Source organism: Solanum tuberosum, unplaced genomic scaffold (assembly GCF_000226075.1).
Source record: "Solanum tuberosum cultivar DM 1-3 516 R44 unplaced genomic scaffold, SolTub_3.0 scf00072, whole genome shotgun sequence".
Lineage (NCBI taxonomy): Eukaryota > Viridiplantae > Streptophyta > Magnoliopsida > Solanales > Solanaceae > Solanum > Solanum tuberosum.
In genome coordinates, this window is record NW_006238999.1 from 1,412,927 (window position 1) to 1,427,190 (window position 14,264).

Genomic DNA, 14,264 nt, shown 5'->3' on the forward strand with positions numbered 1-14,264 from the left:
CATTTTTCATACCATAGTCGAGAGGGATTACATATCCGCAAAAGAGAGAATATGGGCCTTTGCGTCATTATACTATAGGTTGTGTTAAGCATATTTTTTTGACTAGATAAATATTTTTTTACCACAGTAATTGTGACTATAGAGGGTAGTGAATCGGAAATAATTTCTAGAGATCTTTTCTATCTTTAGGAATATAAACAAGTGAATTCAATCATTCAAACGTGAAAAATTTGACTAAATATATTTTTACGAGTTTACTAAATACATCTAATTCTTTTTAGGACTAAGATGAAAAATAAAATACATTTGGTACTAAAGAAACATGAAATAAATCTTTATGGTACTAATGTGATGAATTTTTTCCAAAGTTCACATTGTGATGAAATTTTGTCTGAATGCACAATTGAGCTTCCCTTATAAGTTCGCCGTGGTTTCTGCTTCCACCGGCGCCGGAAAATCCATAGCTATGGCCAACTCCGTCAGAATCGCCGCCGCTCAGATGACCTCCGTCAATAACCTCGGCGTTAATTTCGCTACTTGCTCTCGCCTCGTTAAGGTAGCTCCGATGTCCATATTGTACTTTGTAATTTTGATATACACATGTTGCGTGTACATTGATAGTTAGCTAAAAAGTACAGATATTTTGGATTATTTACAGTTATCATGAATAGATGATCCATTATTAAATTTGAAAAACGGTTTGTGAAGCTGGATTTAGAGGAGCTAAAAATTTTAGGTAATTTTCAGTTTGATTTATATTCATACTCAGGGAAGGTTTAGTTTTAATGATCAAGTTTGTTGAAGTAGCTAATAGAGGAAATGATTTGGAGATGTTGGTCAACATGGTTGACTTGCTGTCTTACTTCATTCTCACAAGGCTATTGATATTCTAGAGCAATTATTTCATGAAGAGATGTATTCGATGTTAGGATTCGCGAAACAATTTTGTGAAGCTGGCTTTGTAGGAGCTTAACTTGGAGCTAATTTTCAGTTTGATTTATATTCGAACTCGGGGAAGGTTTTGTTTTGTTGTTGATCAAGTTTGTTAGAAGTAGTTCATAGAGGAAAATGGTTTGGGGATGTTGTTCAATATGGTTGACTTGCTGTCTTACTTCATTCTCATAAGGATAGTGATATTCTAGAGAAATTATTTCATGAAGCGACTTGTTTGATCTTAGGATTTGTGAAATGATTTTTGTGGAGCTGGATTTGTAGGGGCTTAATTTGGTGATGATTTTTGGATTACTTATATCTAAAGTTGCAAAAGTTGTTAGAATTAGATTATGGAGCAAAATGATTTGGCAATGTTGGTTAAAGATGGTCGACTTTCGATTTTGTTTGATTATTATAAGCTAGTGATGTTGTAGGAGCAACTTTTTCCTGCCAGAGTAACTCACGCTTCACGAATCGCATATGTTCATTAATCTATTAAGTCTGCTTCAATCTCAAATCATTTGGGGTCATCTATTTGAAAAGAAAAAAAACAGACTTTCTCCCTTCTTTCTTCGAATAGAAGAAATCTAGAAAAGAAAATGAAATCTGATTTTGCCATGGATTGTCCAGAAAAAGGCTGGTTATTTATTTGAGTTCAGGCTGGAAAAAAGAAGAAGGGGAAAACCAATGGCAGGAGGAGGAGCAGAAGAACATGGAGGAAAGACCCGAGTTCTTATCACACATCACAAACTCCTCAAGCATTTACATCCAACTTTTATCTGATAACACTGCAGATATTTGGAACTTGGCATCTAGAATTGGAACGTCCAACATTGCAAAATCACAAATATGTACTTTTTCGAATTGAGAAGACAACTAGGTAGCAGAACTAACATAGTTGATTCGTACCAGTTTTTGGGTCAGAAAATGTTCTGAATTGATTTGGGGACCATCTATACATTTGCTTTTCAAGCTTAGAAATGGTTTTGTGCTCTGGACGTGCTGTCGCTACTTTGTTATGATGTCACAATGACATGTAAGGAAGATAAAAACACTGCATTGAACATTGCCATATTTTCAACTTAAGAACTATAGTTTCTTGAAATGTAAAATTGTTCCTTCATATGTGCATGAGTTCCCAATAATTGAGAACTCCAACCACTCTAGTCATTGAGTTGGTGCAATGAAACTACCTGCAAGCCGGTAGTCTGAATTGGATTGCAGTAATTGCTATGGAAAAGTAAAGTCTCTCACATGATCCAATACGGACTGATTCATGTGAACAATATCCTTATCAGCTCCGACGAATTATGGCGGTTGTGGGAATATATCTTGATGTTGCTTAAGTTTTTATCTTTTATAATATTTCATTCATATTTTGCACACTGTTATGAGTAAATGAAGTCAGCGACATACCTGTCCTTCTGAAATGTTCTCAATAATTACTGTTGATTGGTACTGATATTTGCACTATTCTATATCATATTTTCTATCCCAGGAAGCAGCTTCAGCAGGGGCAAAATTGCTATGTTTTCCTGAAAATTTCTCTTTTGTGGGAGACCTAGAGGGGGAGAGTCTTACAGTTGCTGAGCCCCTAGATGGACCTATTATGAATGGCTACTGCTCTCTTGCAAGGTGTGACCATGAGAGAGAAGTTGGCTTTTCTCCATCTAATGCACATTATCCTGTTTTTAGAAGCGTTAATATGTGTTGTCCTAACAACTTGTTCTCTCATTAGTTGGCATTGTTCAATGCTTTATGACTATGTGACAACATACTGTCTTACTCTTAACAATCTATTACTCCCTTTTATGTTTGACTTTTACTGTCTTTCTCTCTTTTTCTCTGCTTGATAGCTAGTTGGTGATTCCTGAACTTGAAGTGAGTGTTAGTGGATTCAGTCAAATGACATCTTTTCTGCCATTAATGGCAGGGAATCAAATATTTGGTTGTCTCTAGGAGGATTCCAAGAAAAAGGGAGTGACGATGCACACTTGCGCAACACTCATGTTCTCATTGATGATAATGGAAATATTAGGAGCACATACAGTAAAATGCATCTGTAAGACTCTTAAACTTGACTTTGTTAGATGTTAGACTAAGATTGTCATACATAAGTTGTTTAGTACTTTCATACTGTTGGTAGTAAACAACATTGTGCTTCTGTTTTGGTCAGCAATCATTACCATGGGTTTCTAATGTGAGGTGGTAATATTTTTGAAATGTTAGACATACCAAGTGAATCAGTATGAGTGGCAGAGAATTAATAGGTTGATTCTATAAGTTGTATGAGTTTTTGGTTTGAACAGATCAGCCAATTTATGAAATAATGCTGGACAGCTAGAGTTGGTTTAATATCCTGGCAACTCTAGAACTCGTTCAAGAGCTACATGTCTTATGTCATATTCTATGAGCGTTGAACAATCTACTACTCTATATTAAAAACACCAGATATCATCGTCATTTGGTTTTTAAGAGAAGTGAAATCCTTGCAAAATGAATGCATTACAATTTACACCATCATTTTCTAAATGTTGAGTTATTGAAGCATCTGTGCTCCGTGAATAAAGAATACTAATGTGCATAGCCTCATAGAGTCAGATAGGATATCTGAGAACTGTTTTACTTGATGTTTCTTTATTGCTTTATGAATTACATTTCTTTATTATAGAACATTGATTTGGAATGGAATTTGTGTTTAGATATGCATATTGTTATCCGCTAAACAGTAAAGACCACTTATAATGCATTTGTTATGTAAAACATTTGACTAATTATTTAGAGTACAAATTTTTGTCTCGAATTTTAGACAAGGGATGATAGACAAGTCAGATGGATATATTTTCTAAGCAGTTAAATTTTTTAAAAAGATGTAAACTTAATGACCAGGAAGGGCTTTGCAGGCCATGATTTCTTTTTAAGTCCAATTGTGTTAGGTTTGCTTTCCAGAATTTTAATGTATGAGGCACTGAGAACAATCTGAACGCAAGATGACCCCTTGCAATTCCATCTACCTAGAACACTAATTGTGGTTTATGCTTTATATATAGATTTGACGTGGATGTTCCTGGAGGTGCAGTTTATAAAGAGAGCAGTTTCACTGAAGCTGGTAGGAAACACAATATATCAAAGCTAACATTTATTTCCCTTAGACAATATCTGGAGACTGGATGTAGCTTCTTGACAGTTTTTTCCTTGTATGAGCAAAGCTTTCTGAGTAATAGTTAGTTTAGTAAGTTTTAGATTGAACAGTATGCAAAAAAGATATGTGATTTTACCATTAAAATTAGCAGAATTTTTTGACAGGTCAGTATTAGTGGTCCAAGTTGAAACATGGACTATCTTAAATTTATACTGTAGCATTTTCATTGTCCAATTCCATACATAAAGTAAAATGGAATTGTATTGTATCTTTACTTTTTTGGTGTAAACAACTTCATATAGAAGATGTAGATTTGATAGGAAGCTTGTAATTACTCTCTTTGGAGGTGGCCAGCATACCCTTAATGCCGATGAATAGAATTTACCAATTTTAAAAAAAATTAAAAATCCTTGTCTTTGTTGAAACATAATTAAGAAAATAATGTGTGTTCTCTTTAATTGCTTAACCTTTTAGCATTATTAAAAAAAAACTTAACCTTTGAAAAGAAATGGCCACACACTTATACCTGAAAGCAGAGACCCTGAGTTCGAGTATCACCACCACCCATTATCAAAAAGAATTTCAACATGCTTGGTCCATGGAAAAATTTAAGGCCCCCATGTGAGGGGGCGTGTTGAGACATAATTAAGAAAATAAAAGTGTGCTCTCTTTAGTAGCTCTTAGATGAGATGGCCACGCAATAATCAGTCTTGAGAGTTGCTTGGCACTGGTACGTTCTAGTGGTCCTTTCTTTTAATTAATCATGTATAGAATTTAATAATCAGAAAAATTAACTTCTTTTTGCTTATGAATTCCTTGACTAATCTCATAGGAAAGGATATTGTTGTGGTGGACAGCCCCTTCGGTCGTTTAGGTGTCACCGTTTGTTACGATTTAAGATTCCCTGAGTTGTATCAACAACTGAGGTTCAATCATGATGCACAGGTATTATGGATTCCCCTCTTGTTTCTCTTTCTCCAAAAGCAAAATATAAGTTAGTGAAAATACATTCCTGTGGTTTCAGGTTTTGTTAGTGCCTGCCGCTTTCACAATGGTAACTGGTCAGGCACATTGGGAGATTCTTCTTCGTGCTCGTGCAATTGAAACACAGTGTTATGTATGGCCATTATCTGTTTTATTTCAACTCTGACCTGTTTGGTTTAACACGATTTGGTTATTCATGATGCTTTTCTAGATTGGAACTGCAAATATTTAGTTGTACAGTCTTAAATTTCATGGAATCAACAATATGTTCTGTCTGTTTTGTGCAACCATAAAATTTCTCTCCCCGGTTTATGATTTAAGCTTCCTTTTTGCTGGTGAAATCTAGCTCAATTATGGTTTCTGGTGAAATCAACTCAATTATGTTCTGCCTTTTCTCCATTGTGTCCCTTGTGGATAATTATGCTAAACCTCTTAACAGGTCATAGCTGCCGCTCAAGCAGGGAAGCATAATGATAAAAGGGAAAGTTATGGAGATACTTTAATAATTGATCCATGGGGAACAATAGTTGGTCGGTTGTCAGGTAATTTAATTCCATATTTAGGCATTTTGCTGCTATGGAAACCAGTATCTGATCTTTTACAAATTGTTTTGGCTTCACCACTTGGATTTGTTTTGAAAATTTGTGTATTCGTGGACCATTTCTTTTAGATAGACAGTTCAATTATTTTCTTAACACCTATAACATGTAATTTTGGAATTTATTCTTCTTTGCTCTTGCCCCCGCTCCTCTTTTCCCTTTATTTTAATACATAGGAGGAGATGATTAAAATGTGGGAATCGAACTCTCACCAACAAGGTGGAAGTTCAACTAATCGACCTTCTCAACTACTAAGATCCCCTCTCCTCTTCAAATACTATCTTTATTCTTTTTTCTCTGTTATGTCAAGCTCTTGGTGCACTTGATTACCAGTTCTGGAAGTCTAATGGAATTGCATGGAAGCCTCATTAAGTTTTTCACTTCAATAGCAAAATTTGGTGTGAGGAAGCTTTGCTTAGCTTAGGAACAACATTCATGATTAATTTCTCTAAGTATTCACATAAAACGCTACTACACATGAACTCTGATGGCCACTATCCTTTTGGCTGACAATGGAGTTCCTGGATTTGTTTCCACTTAAAAGGGTCTTATATGAGGAATGACGGACAACACACTGGAATTAGATTACCAAGTTCTTTTTGTTGAGTAGACTTCTCAATTTTGTATACTTCGATTGTGGTTCCCACATACCCACCTTAGTATTTAAAAAAGGAAAACAACTTTTTTTCCTTTTCATGGTGATATAGACATTAATCAGCTTCGTTCTTTCTTTAGTGACATGCTTTTAGTGTTGCATGTTCAGTCTAGAAAAACCATAGAACTTTTCTGTTTACGCGTTTGTTTACAACAGCCTGATAATCAAGTGTCCTCCAATGACAAATTCATTTGTCTTCTTGTTTCTGCTTCAGATCGGTCGTCAACAGGTATTACTGTTGCAGATATTGACTTCTCATTAATAGATTCAGTCCGAGCAAAGATGCCAGTGTCTAAGGTAAGAGAAGTCTGCAAATGTATATCAGAGATTGAGATTTGTTGTTCTTCATTTTATCACGTAGCATTGAATCTTTTTCAGCACCGCAAGCCTGCTGAGTTCTGGAATCGGTCTGTATGAGTTAGTGGGTATGTCATTCAGTAGCTGTTGTATCAACCAAACGTTGCTACCAAACATTGGTCCATTCGTGTATATGCTGCTTAAAGGGGGCATTGATCATGTGGTTGTTATCATATTTACATATACATTTGACATAATATCCCTTGTCTGTCAGTATAAGCTACTGATGCTGAATTTTCTCATGTCTGCATTATGAATAAAAGCTATCCATCCTTTTCATGTTAGCTTCATGCTCGCTATAAGGTGCACCCTGGATTTCGTGCTCCCAAGTACTCAAGGTGAAAAGGAAAAGAAATAGTGATAATGCTATAATGCTAGTAGCATAGAGGCACCTAAGGGTGACCTAGTAGTCTATGAAGAGGATTATGAATTGAGGTTTCTAGTTTAAACCCCAAAACAAATGCAAAAAAAACACTTAAATTCTTCATATCTGTTCAAGTCTTGGTGAACAGACAGTACATGTATTAGTGGAAAGTAGTTACCTGGTGAAATTAGTCGAGATACAGTTGGTGAACAAAAGATACATGTTAACATTTGTCAAACTAAAATTTATACATTTGATAAACCTTGGACATGAGCAAATATGAATAATTTTCCCCTCACGTCAAATAAATGGAACTTTTTCTTTCTTTCAATCCATTTAGGAAAAAAAAAATACTATCATACGACCTTTGTGAAAGAATACATCAATGCAAAGTTAATTTGCTAAGTTTAATGAGCCATCCTATACAAGGAATGGAAGTGTGGATGAACCGGCATCAAATAGCTAGGATTGTTATTGTACACGAACTCCAATTTAGTATACGGAGTTTGCAAACACAAGTAGAATATCACCAATCTTCACTTATATTAATGAATCCAAGCTTTTTACATCTCCTCTGCTGACTAATTACTCCAAAAAAAAAAACCAATACTTTACAAAATCATATGAAGGAAGCAAGGGAAATTCATTGGCTTGATCACAATTCACAAGTAAAAGAAATGTTTACAATTGAATTGGAGATTCAAAAGGGGGGAAAGAAGCAAACTTTCTATGTAACAGGTATCAAAGTAAAAGGCAAAGGAGAAAGAGTAAAACCAGCAAGTATACAAGTAAGTATGAACACTAGTCAAATGAACAAAATGCTTTAGCTAGGCGATGGATCACTCCAGCAGAAATTCTCTAGTAGAATCAGGGCTTGCAAGAAGATCGAAAGGCTTGCCTATGCTGTCCTTCAAGATTGTGATTTGACCTTCCTTCATAAGTATGTCTTCATCGAGTGTCTCTACCTTCTTTTTCAACGTGTTGACCTCAGAGTTCAACAACATGTTCTTCTCACTGTAGTTCTTAACTTCCTCCCACATGAAATCTCTTTCCTGAGATACTTTTGGTAGTATCCCCTTCATGAGGCTAAGTTCCTTCATGCATTCTTGCAAATCATTCTGGAGCTGGTTGATATTTTCGTCCTTTTTTATCATCTGCCAGAATCAACCATAAAACATAAAAAAGAAGAAAGACTGAGAAAGAACACAAATAACATTTCATTCAGCAATTCACATCAAACTCATAGCTTAGAAGTTCAACCAATACACCCCACCCACCCCAAATGAGTTTCAGTTTACTTATTCTACTAGCTCATGATAATGAGCTTTGTTATGCATTTGTTGTCCAGTGTGTATCTATGACATGCAGCAATTGGACATCCTAGGCTGTAACACTCTAATAGACTTCTCCTCCCCTTGGATTAGTTCTCATTATTTACCACAGTGGAAGCAGAGACTGTTCACATGTCAGTAATTCATGTAATACAATTCCACCAAGAAAACCCTGAATTTCAGATAGAACAAAGATGAACCTAGAAGAATAAAAAACAAGTAGAAAGCTAAGGCAGAGAAAGTAACATGCAAACAAGATATCATATATGAAGATGAGGTATTCATAGTTGAAAAAAATAAATATATATTCTCTTGCTGCAAGATCTTAATATTCCCTGCTTACCTGAAGCTCAAGATCTTTCAACTTGTGTTTGGCACAAGAAAGAGTGTCCAGCGCATTTTGGACTTCACATTTGAGGATATCGTTACCTCTAACTGCTGCTGCCAGATCAGCCTGAAGTTGCTCTATATCCATCTCCTTGGAATAAAGCTTCTCCCTTAACACAGCTGTCAGCAAAGTCTCCGATTTGAGCTCTGATTGCTTGATTTCCTAAAGCAACACCAAACAAAGAGTCAATCAACATCGAATGAGCATGATAGGCAGCTTGCAAAATAACAGCACCAACTTACGTCTGGTTTCTGACTGTTTTGCTGGTGAAATGCATCACCCCTGCTAGATGGCTGAGAATCTGAATTTACTGGATAGGACTTCTCATTTATCACAGATGACACCGTCTGCAAGCTGCTTGTCAGAGTTTCAATTCCCCTCTTAAGACCCTGGATCTTTACATTGCATTCAATTAAGAATTGACCATCAATTCCCCCATTTTGTCTGACATTTTCTTTTGTGTACTCTAATAACTTTCCACAAAGCTGGCTGCTCTCCCTAAGCAAATTAAGCCCCTGATTTTGCAAGCAGCAAACACGATTGCATAATTCCTGATCTAGCTTAAAAGTTGAGAACCCACCCTCCTTTCCATTGCCTCTTAAACGATTCAACAAGCTAATATTTTCATGGCGTAGAGAATCAATTTGGATCCGAAAAGACTCCACCTCCTTCCTTAGAGCACGTTCCACACCTACCAATCTTATTTGCTCTACTTGCAACTTCTCCAACTGGTTGTCGTAGTTTGCTGGAGTCTTCTTGCCAACATCCTCACAAAATCCTCGCAGACCATCAATTGTCTTCTCTTGTTCATTGCAAGTCCGTTGCAATCTAGCAATAGATCTGTGCAGGTCCTCGCATTCTTTAACCTTTTCCTGGTAGTTTTCCCGGACATACTCTCGGTCGTCTTGAGCTACTCGATATTCCTCTTGTAACTGAGAAAGCTGCTGCCTTAGATTTTGATTCTCCTCTGACACTTCTTCAATTCTCTTAGACAAATCTTCAAGTTGTTTCTCTGAAAATGATATCTTGCTTCTATTATCCACTTCCTTCTCATTAAATGAAGAGACTTCCCTTTGTAGAGAGACATTCTGCTCTGCCAGCTCTCTCACCCTTTCACGGAGTCTATGTTCTTCAATTTGGTATTTCTCAAGTTTTAGAGACCACTCGCTGGATCTTCTATCCAACTCCTTTTCCAGTGCTGATTGTAATTCATTCTTCTCCGTCTCCAATCTCCGTGTCCGTGAGTCTAATTCTTCCTGTAATAGTTTGGCTTCTTCCTTAGCAGAAGCCCTTTCAGCAACTTGATCCTGTAGCATGCTTGAAACTTCAAAAGCCATTTGTACCTTCTCCTCTGTCAAGCTTCTAATAGTCTGAATCAACATTGGAACACTAAGGCCTCTGCCATGAAGAAATTTTCCCTCTTCAAGCTCTTCTGAGAGCAACACAACACGCTCCTCAGCTTCCTTAAGTTTTCTTAATAATACCAAATCTGAATCGTCTTCCAAATAGTTTTTCTCATCAAGGCCTGGAATCTCTGCATGGTGATATTCGTAGGTCCTACCATTAGGATCATCTGCTGAACAGCTCTTCTGGGGAACACCATCAGAACATACACTTGGACATCTACTTAGATTTCCACTGTAGATATCTTCAATAGTAATTGGACCATCGGAATCAAAATCTTCTGAACTTATTTTCGCCATTGACCGAGACTGAGAGAGCCTCTCAACCACCTTCTTTGCAAGTTTTCGCGGAGATTCATGCTCAAAACCTGTATCACCCAACTCTCCAGACGTAAAACAAAGTTTAGATGGTTTTGTTTCTCTGAAAGATTGAGACATTGGTCTCTGCCTCCTGACATCAGCTAGTGGCGAACCAGGACCTGTAAGGTGAACTCTTGGAGGCAGCTGTCTGCAGGCATACCCAATCTCAAGATCATCTTCCGTAGGAAAGAGGTTAGCTGAGGCCCTCTTTTCCTGCTCTTGCTCCCCATCTATATACCGATCTAAAACTTTACTAGAGACGTTACTGGAGCAATGAGAAGAGCTCTCTGATGGATCATAGTGGTGTGTACTGAAAGACGCACCAGAACTGTGCTTCCTTAACAAATAACCATTTTCTGTATCATGTCTCTGAAAGAAATTCTCTGGGGGTTGCCTCTCAGGAGTACGTGCGCGACCACTGACAAAAGTTATGAAATATTTGTCATTACTTTGAAGAAGCAAATGCAAACTCAAGCATCAGTGTAGGTGTGAATAAGTAGCTACAGAAAATGAGATGCATACCGGCATGAATCACGACCAGATTTCTTAGGATGAACTTTCTTATTGTGACATGGAGATCTGCTCGGATCCCTGAAATTCTTTTTTCCTGACCCACTGTCGTAAAAGGATCCAGAGGACAATGAAAGACTCCTTCTAAGACTTGGAGAAGAAACTTCCTTTCTGCTCTGTGATTTGTCAATACTGTTAGATGACTTCTCCTTCGATGGTGGTGAAGGGTTGTTTGCATCATTAGATGATGTCCGGAAAAAGAAGAATTTCTTCATCTCTATGTATGGACACTGTACATGAATCTGCACATACAAACTAGTCCATGAGATTTCAAAGGATAAAGAGCCTAATTGAGGCTAGTTAAGATCACGCATTGTGCTCCGGACATTGAGAATATACTGCATCATTAAAGAGTTTGCAGCGATATTGGAACAGCACTTATCTGAACCTTAACTATCAAGAATCAATCAACTACACCTCAATCTCAAATAGTAGGGTCAGCTATGCTAATTTTTAATATCAAAACAACTTCAAAAGGAGATTTAGTTCTAACACGCATCAAGGGGAAGAACATCTTTCAACTGTAAAACTGACACAACAAGTGCAATACAAGAAAACCATCAGAAAACACTCATAAACAACCATGTACTCTCACCAATCAGCCATTCATGCAATTATTGTAGCTAACTAAATACTTATAAGACAAAGCAAGAGAACTCTCTTCTGTATGATTCTTCTTCAACATACAAAATAAAAAACAAAGATATCTCTTATACATGTTCTTTATTCAACATGTTCAGGTGGTCAATCTGACTGAGAATACATCATTGAACCAACCAAGAAATAACTTTTTACCTGCTAGTACTGAGATTCTCAAGTGGATCAATTAGTTTTCAAGCACTAACAAACACAAAGCAGAAAATGTAGAACACATTTGCTTGCTGTGTATATCATAAGTAACCATGAAGTTTTAGCAAGGGAGAAGCAAATGGAACATTTATTTCACCAACCCTTTTTAAAAAGCAAGAAATTTTCAAAAGACCCCCACAGAAATCAATCAATTTGTTTCCTACTCCTGATTTTAAAAAATCATTAGTGTCAGGAACAGTAATGAGCACACTCTGTCAATCTGAAATGATAGTCTACCATAACATAAAAGACCACACTACCCCTGACCCTAATTCCTGTTAAACCCTAGAAACACCCTTTAATCATTCAAATCCACCTGTTATTATTAATCCATATTTAATACTACAGGATAACTAAAAGAAACTTCACAAATTTATGACATAGATTACCACATCAAATTGCAATAATCACATATCCATAAACCAAACTACAACTACATACCCCGTTTAGTCCCACAAAATGAGGTCTGAGAACCCAAACTGTATGCACACCTTACCCTACAGCAGAGATAAAGACGTTATTTCCGATATACCCTCCAAAAACCAAAAGAAGTAAAACATAAAAAATGAACAAACCCTTAAATCCCAATATCAAACATCATCCATCTACATTTCTCAACCCAGATAAACCCTTTTCAATAAACCTCAAAACAAGAAGCTATACAACTTAACTTTTCCAAATCACCCTTCTACTGAAAATCAACAAACTACACACAAACAAACAGCACAAGATCAATTCAAAGAACTTCAAAACTTAACAAATCCTTCTGAAAAAACAGATAATCAGTCTACAACAATTAATGGTAAGTAACTAAAAAAAAACCCATCTGGAGGGTCAAATCAAAATTCAATTCTAATCAACATTTCCACTCAATTTTACCAAACGAAACACTTACAGAACACAAAGAACACATATATGTATATAAAACTGCAAAAAATACACACAGTAAAACAAAAAAAAAGATAGAGAGATTACTGAATCAAACAGTTGACAGAGTAAGAGCCGGCAAAAGGGTGTTGAAATCTATGCGGTTCAACTCAGAAGAATCAAAGAATAATTCGATAGAGAATTTTTTAGTATGAAAATTCTTGAAAATGCTGTATTTTAGGTCCAGTTATTTTTGGACTAATAGGGTATTTAGAGGGAATTTGATATATTATGAAGGGTATTTTGGTCCAAATAAAAGTTTTTAAAATTTCAATGTGGCGGAGAAAGCGGGGCCGAATAAATAAAAGTAACGTTTTATTTTCTTCCTTTTTTGGTTGGAATAGTGGGCTTTTTTTTGGGCTTGTGGGCCTTATTTGGAGCGTCTTGACTTCTTTTTTTTATTTTTTTATTTTTCGTTCGATGTACAATATCCATATTAGAGTCCGATTAATTTGAATTTGTGTCGGTTAAAACCTCATTCGAAGGGTAACACTCCCTATCAAAAAAAAAATTCCATAACCAGGCTCGAACCAAAACTTTTGATTAAGAAAGAATCAGACTCATCCACTACACATTTTTAGTGGTGCAGCTTGACGTTTCTTCACTTTTATTTTTCATAATAAAAATATAATAATAAAAAATATATAATGTAAGTACTTACAAAACATATTATAATGCAGTTACAACTTATATTAGTACAATTGAAGTGTACTTTGAATTAAAAAAATATCATTATTCATGTTTATCTAGTTGTTGTTATCGATCATTCTGTGGTACTATGTGTGGCTGAAGTATTAGTGGAGGGAGTGATGGTATGAAAAAAATAATGTTGAATAAAAGGAAAATGTTTTTTTATTTCGTCTTTTTTAACAACTTAACTAGTGAGAAAAAGTGTTTGACAAAGTTAAAGAGAGGATGATCACTTATTTAAGAAGATATTATCGATCATTTTATGGTACCGTGTGTGGCTGGAGAATTAGTGGATAGAGTGAATGTATGAAGAAAATAAAAGGAGTTGAAAAAAGAACATGTTATGTTCTTTGCATCGTTTCTTTTTATAAAAATCGATTAGTGAGAAAAAGCATTTGACAAAGTTAAAGGGAGTAAGATCACTTAATTTAGAAGTTGTTATCGATATCGACCATTCATGGTACTATATGTGGCTGAAGAATTAGTGGATAGAGTGAATGTATGAAGAAAAAAAGGGGGTTGAGAAAAGAACATATTACGTTCTTTGCATTGTTTCTTTTTAGAAAAATTGACAAGTGAGAAAAAGCAAAAATCTAAAAACGTGTGATCACTTATTTAAGAAAATGATCAATTAGTGAGGAAAAAACGATTGGTAAAGCGGAAAAAAGATGGTGATCACTTTATTTGCCAAGTGAATGAACTTCTGTTTCAC

The 14,264-nt window shown here is 35.9% G+C and overlaps 2 protein-coding genes across 4 annotated transcripts; one reads left to right on the forward strand and one right to left on the reverse strand.

Moving 5' to 3' along the window:
- Positions 1 to 353: 353 nt before the first annotated feature.
- LOC102592997 (nitrilase-like protein 2) lies at positions 354 to 6,954 on the forward strand. The gene is made up of 9 exons (XM_006345841.2): positions 354 to 556; positions 2,432 to 2,568; positions 2,867 to 2,995; positions 3,984 to 4,042; positions 4,908 to 5,020; positions 5,100 to 5,192; positions 5,499 to 5,601; positions 6,528 to 6,610; positions 6,692 to 6,954. The coding sequence occupies exons 1-9, from the start codon at positions 380 to 382 to the stop codon at positions 6,728 to 6,730; spliced, it is 933 nt and encodes a 310-aa protein (XP_006345903.1). The 5' UTR covers positions 354 to 379; the 3' UTR covers positions 6,731 to 6,954.
- A 606-nt stretch (positions 6,955 to 7,560) lies between these two features.
- LOC102593336 (putative WEB family protein At1g65010, chloroplastic) lies at positions 7,561 to 13,106 on the reverse strand. 3 transcript variants are annotated; one of them, XM_006345842.2, is made up of 5 exons: positions 12,911 to 13,106; positions 11,039 to 11,328; positions 8,996 to 10,934; positions 8,709 to 8,915; positions 7,561 to 8,188 (listed from the first exon to the last, which is right to left on the reverse strand). In XM_006345842.2, the coding sequence occupies exons 2-5, from the start codon at positions 11,299 to 11,301 to the stop codon at positions 7,874 to 7,876; spliced, it is 2,724 nt and encodes a 907-aa protein (XP_006345904.1). In that variant the 5' UTR covers positions 11,302 to 11,328; positions 12,911 to 13,106; the 3' UTR covers positions 7,561 to 7,873. The 3 variants fall into 3 exon arrangements, with proteins under 3 accessions (XP_006345904.1, XP_006345906.1, XP_006345905.1); XM_006345844.2 differs by lacking the exon at positions 12,911 to 13,106 and adding an exon at positions 12,377 to 12,439; XM_006345843.2 differs by lacking the exon at positions 12,911 to 13,106 and adding an exon at positions 11,882 to 12,276.
- Between the last annotated feature and the right edge of the window lie 1,158 nt (positions 13,107 to 14,264).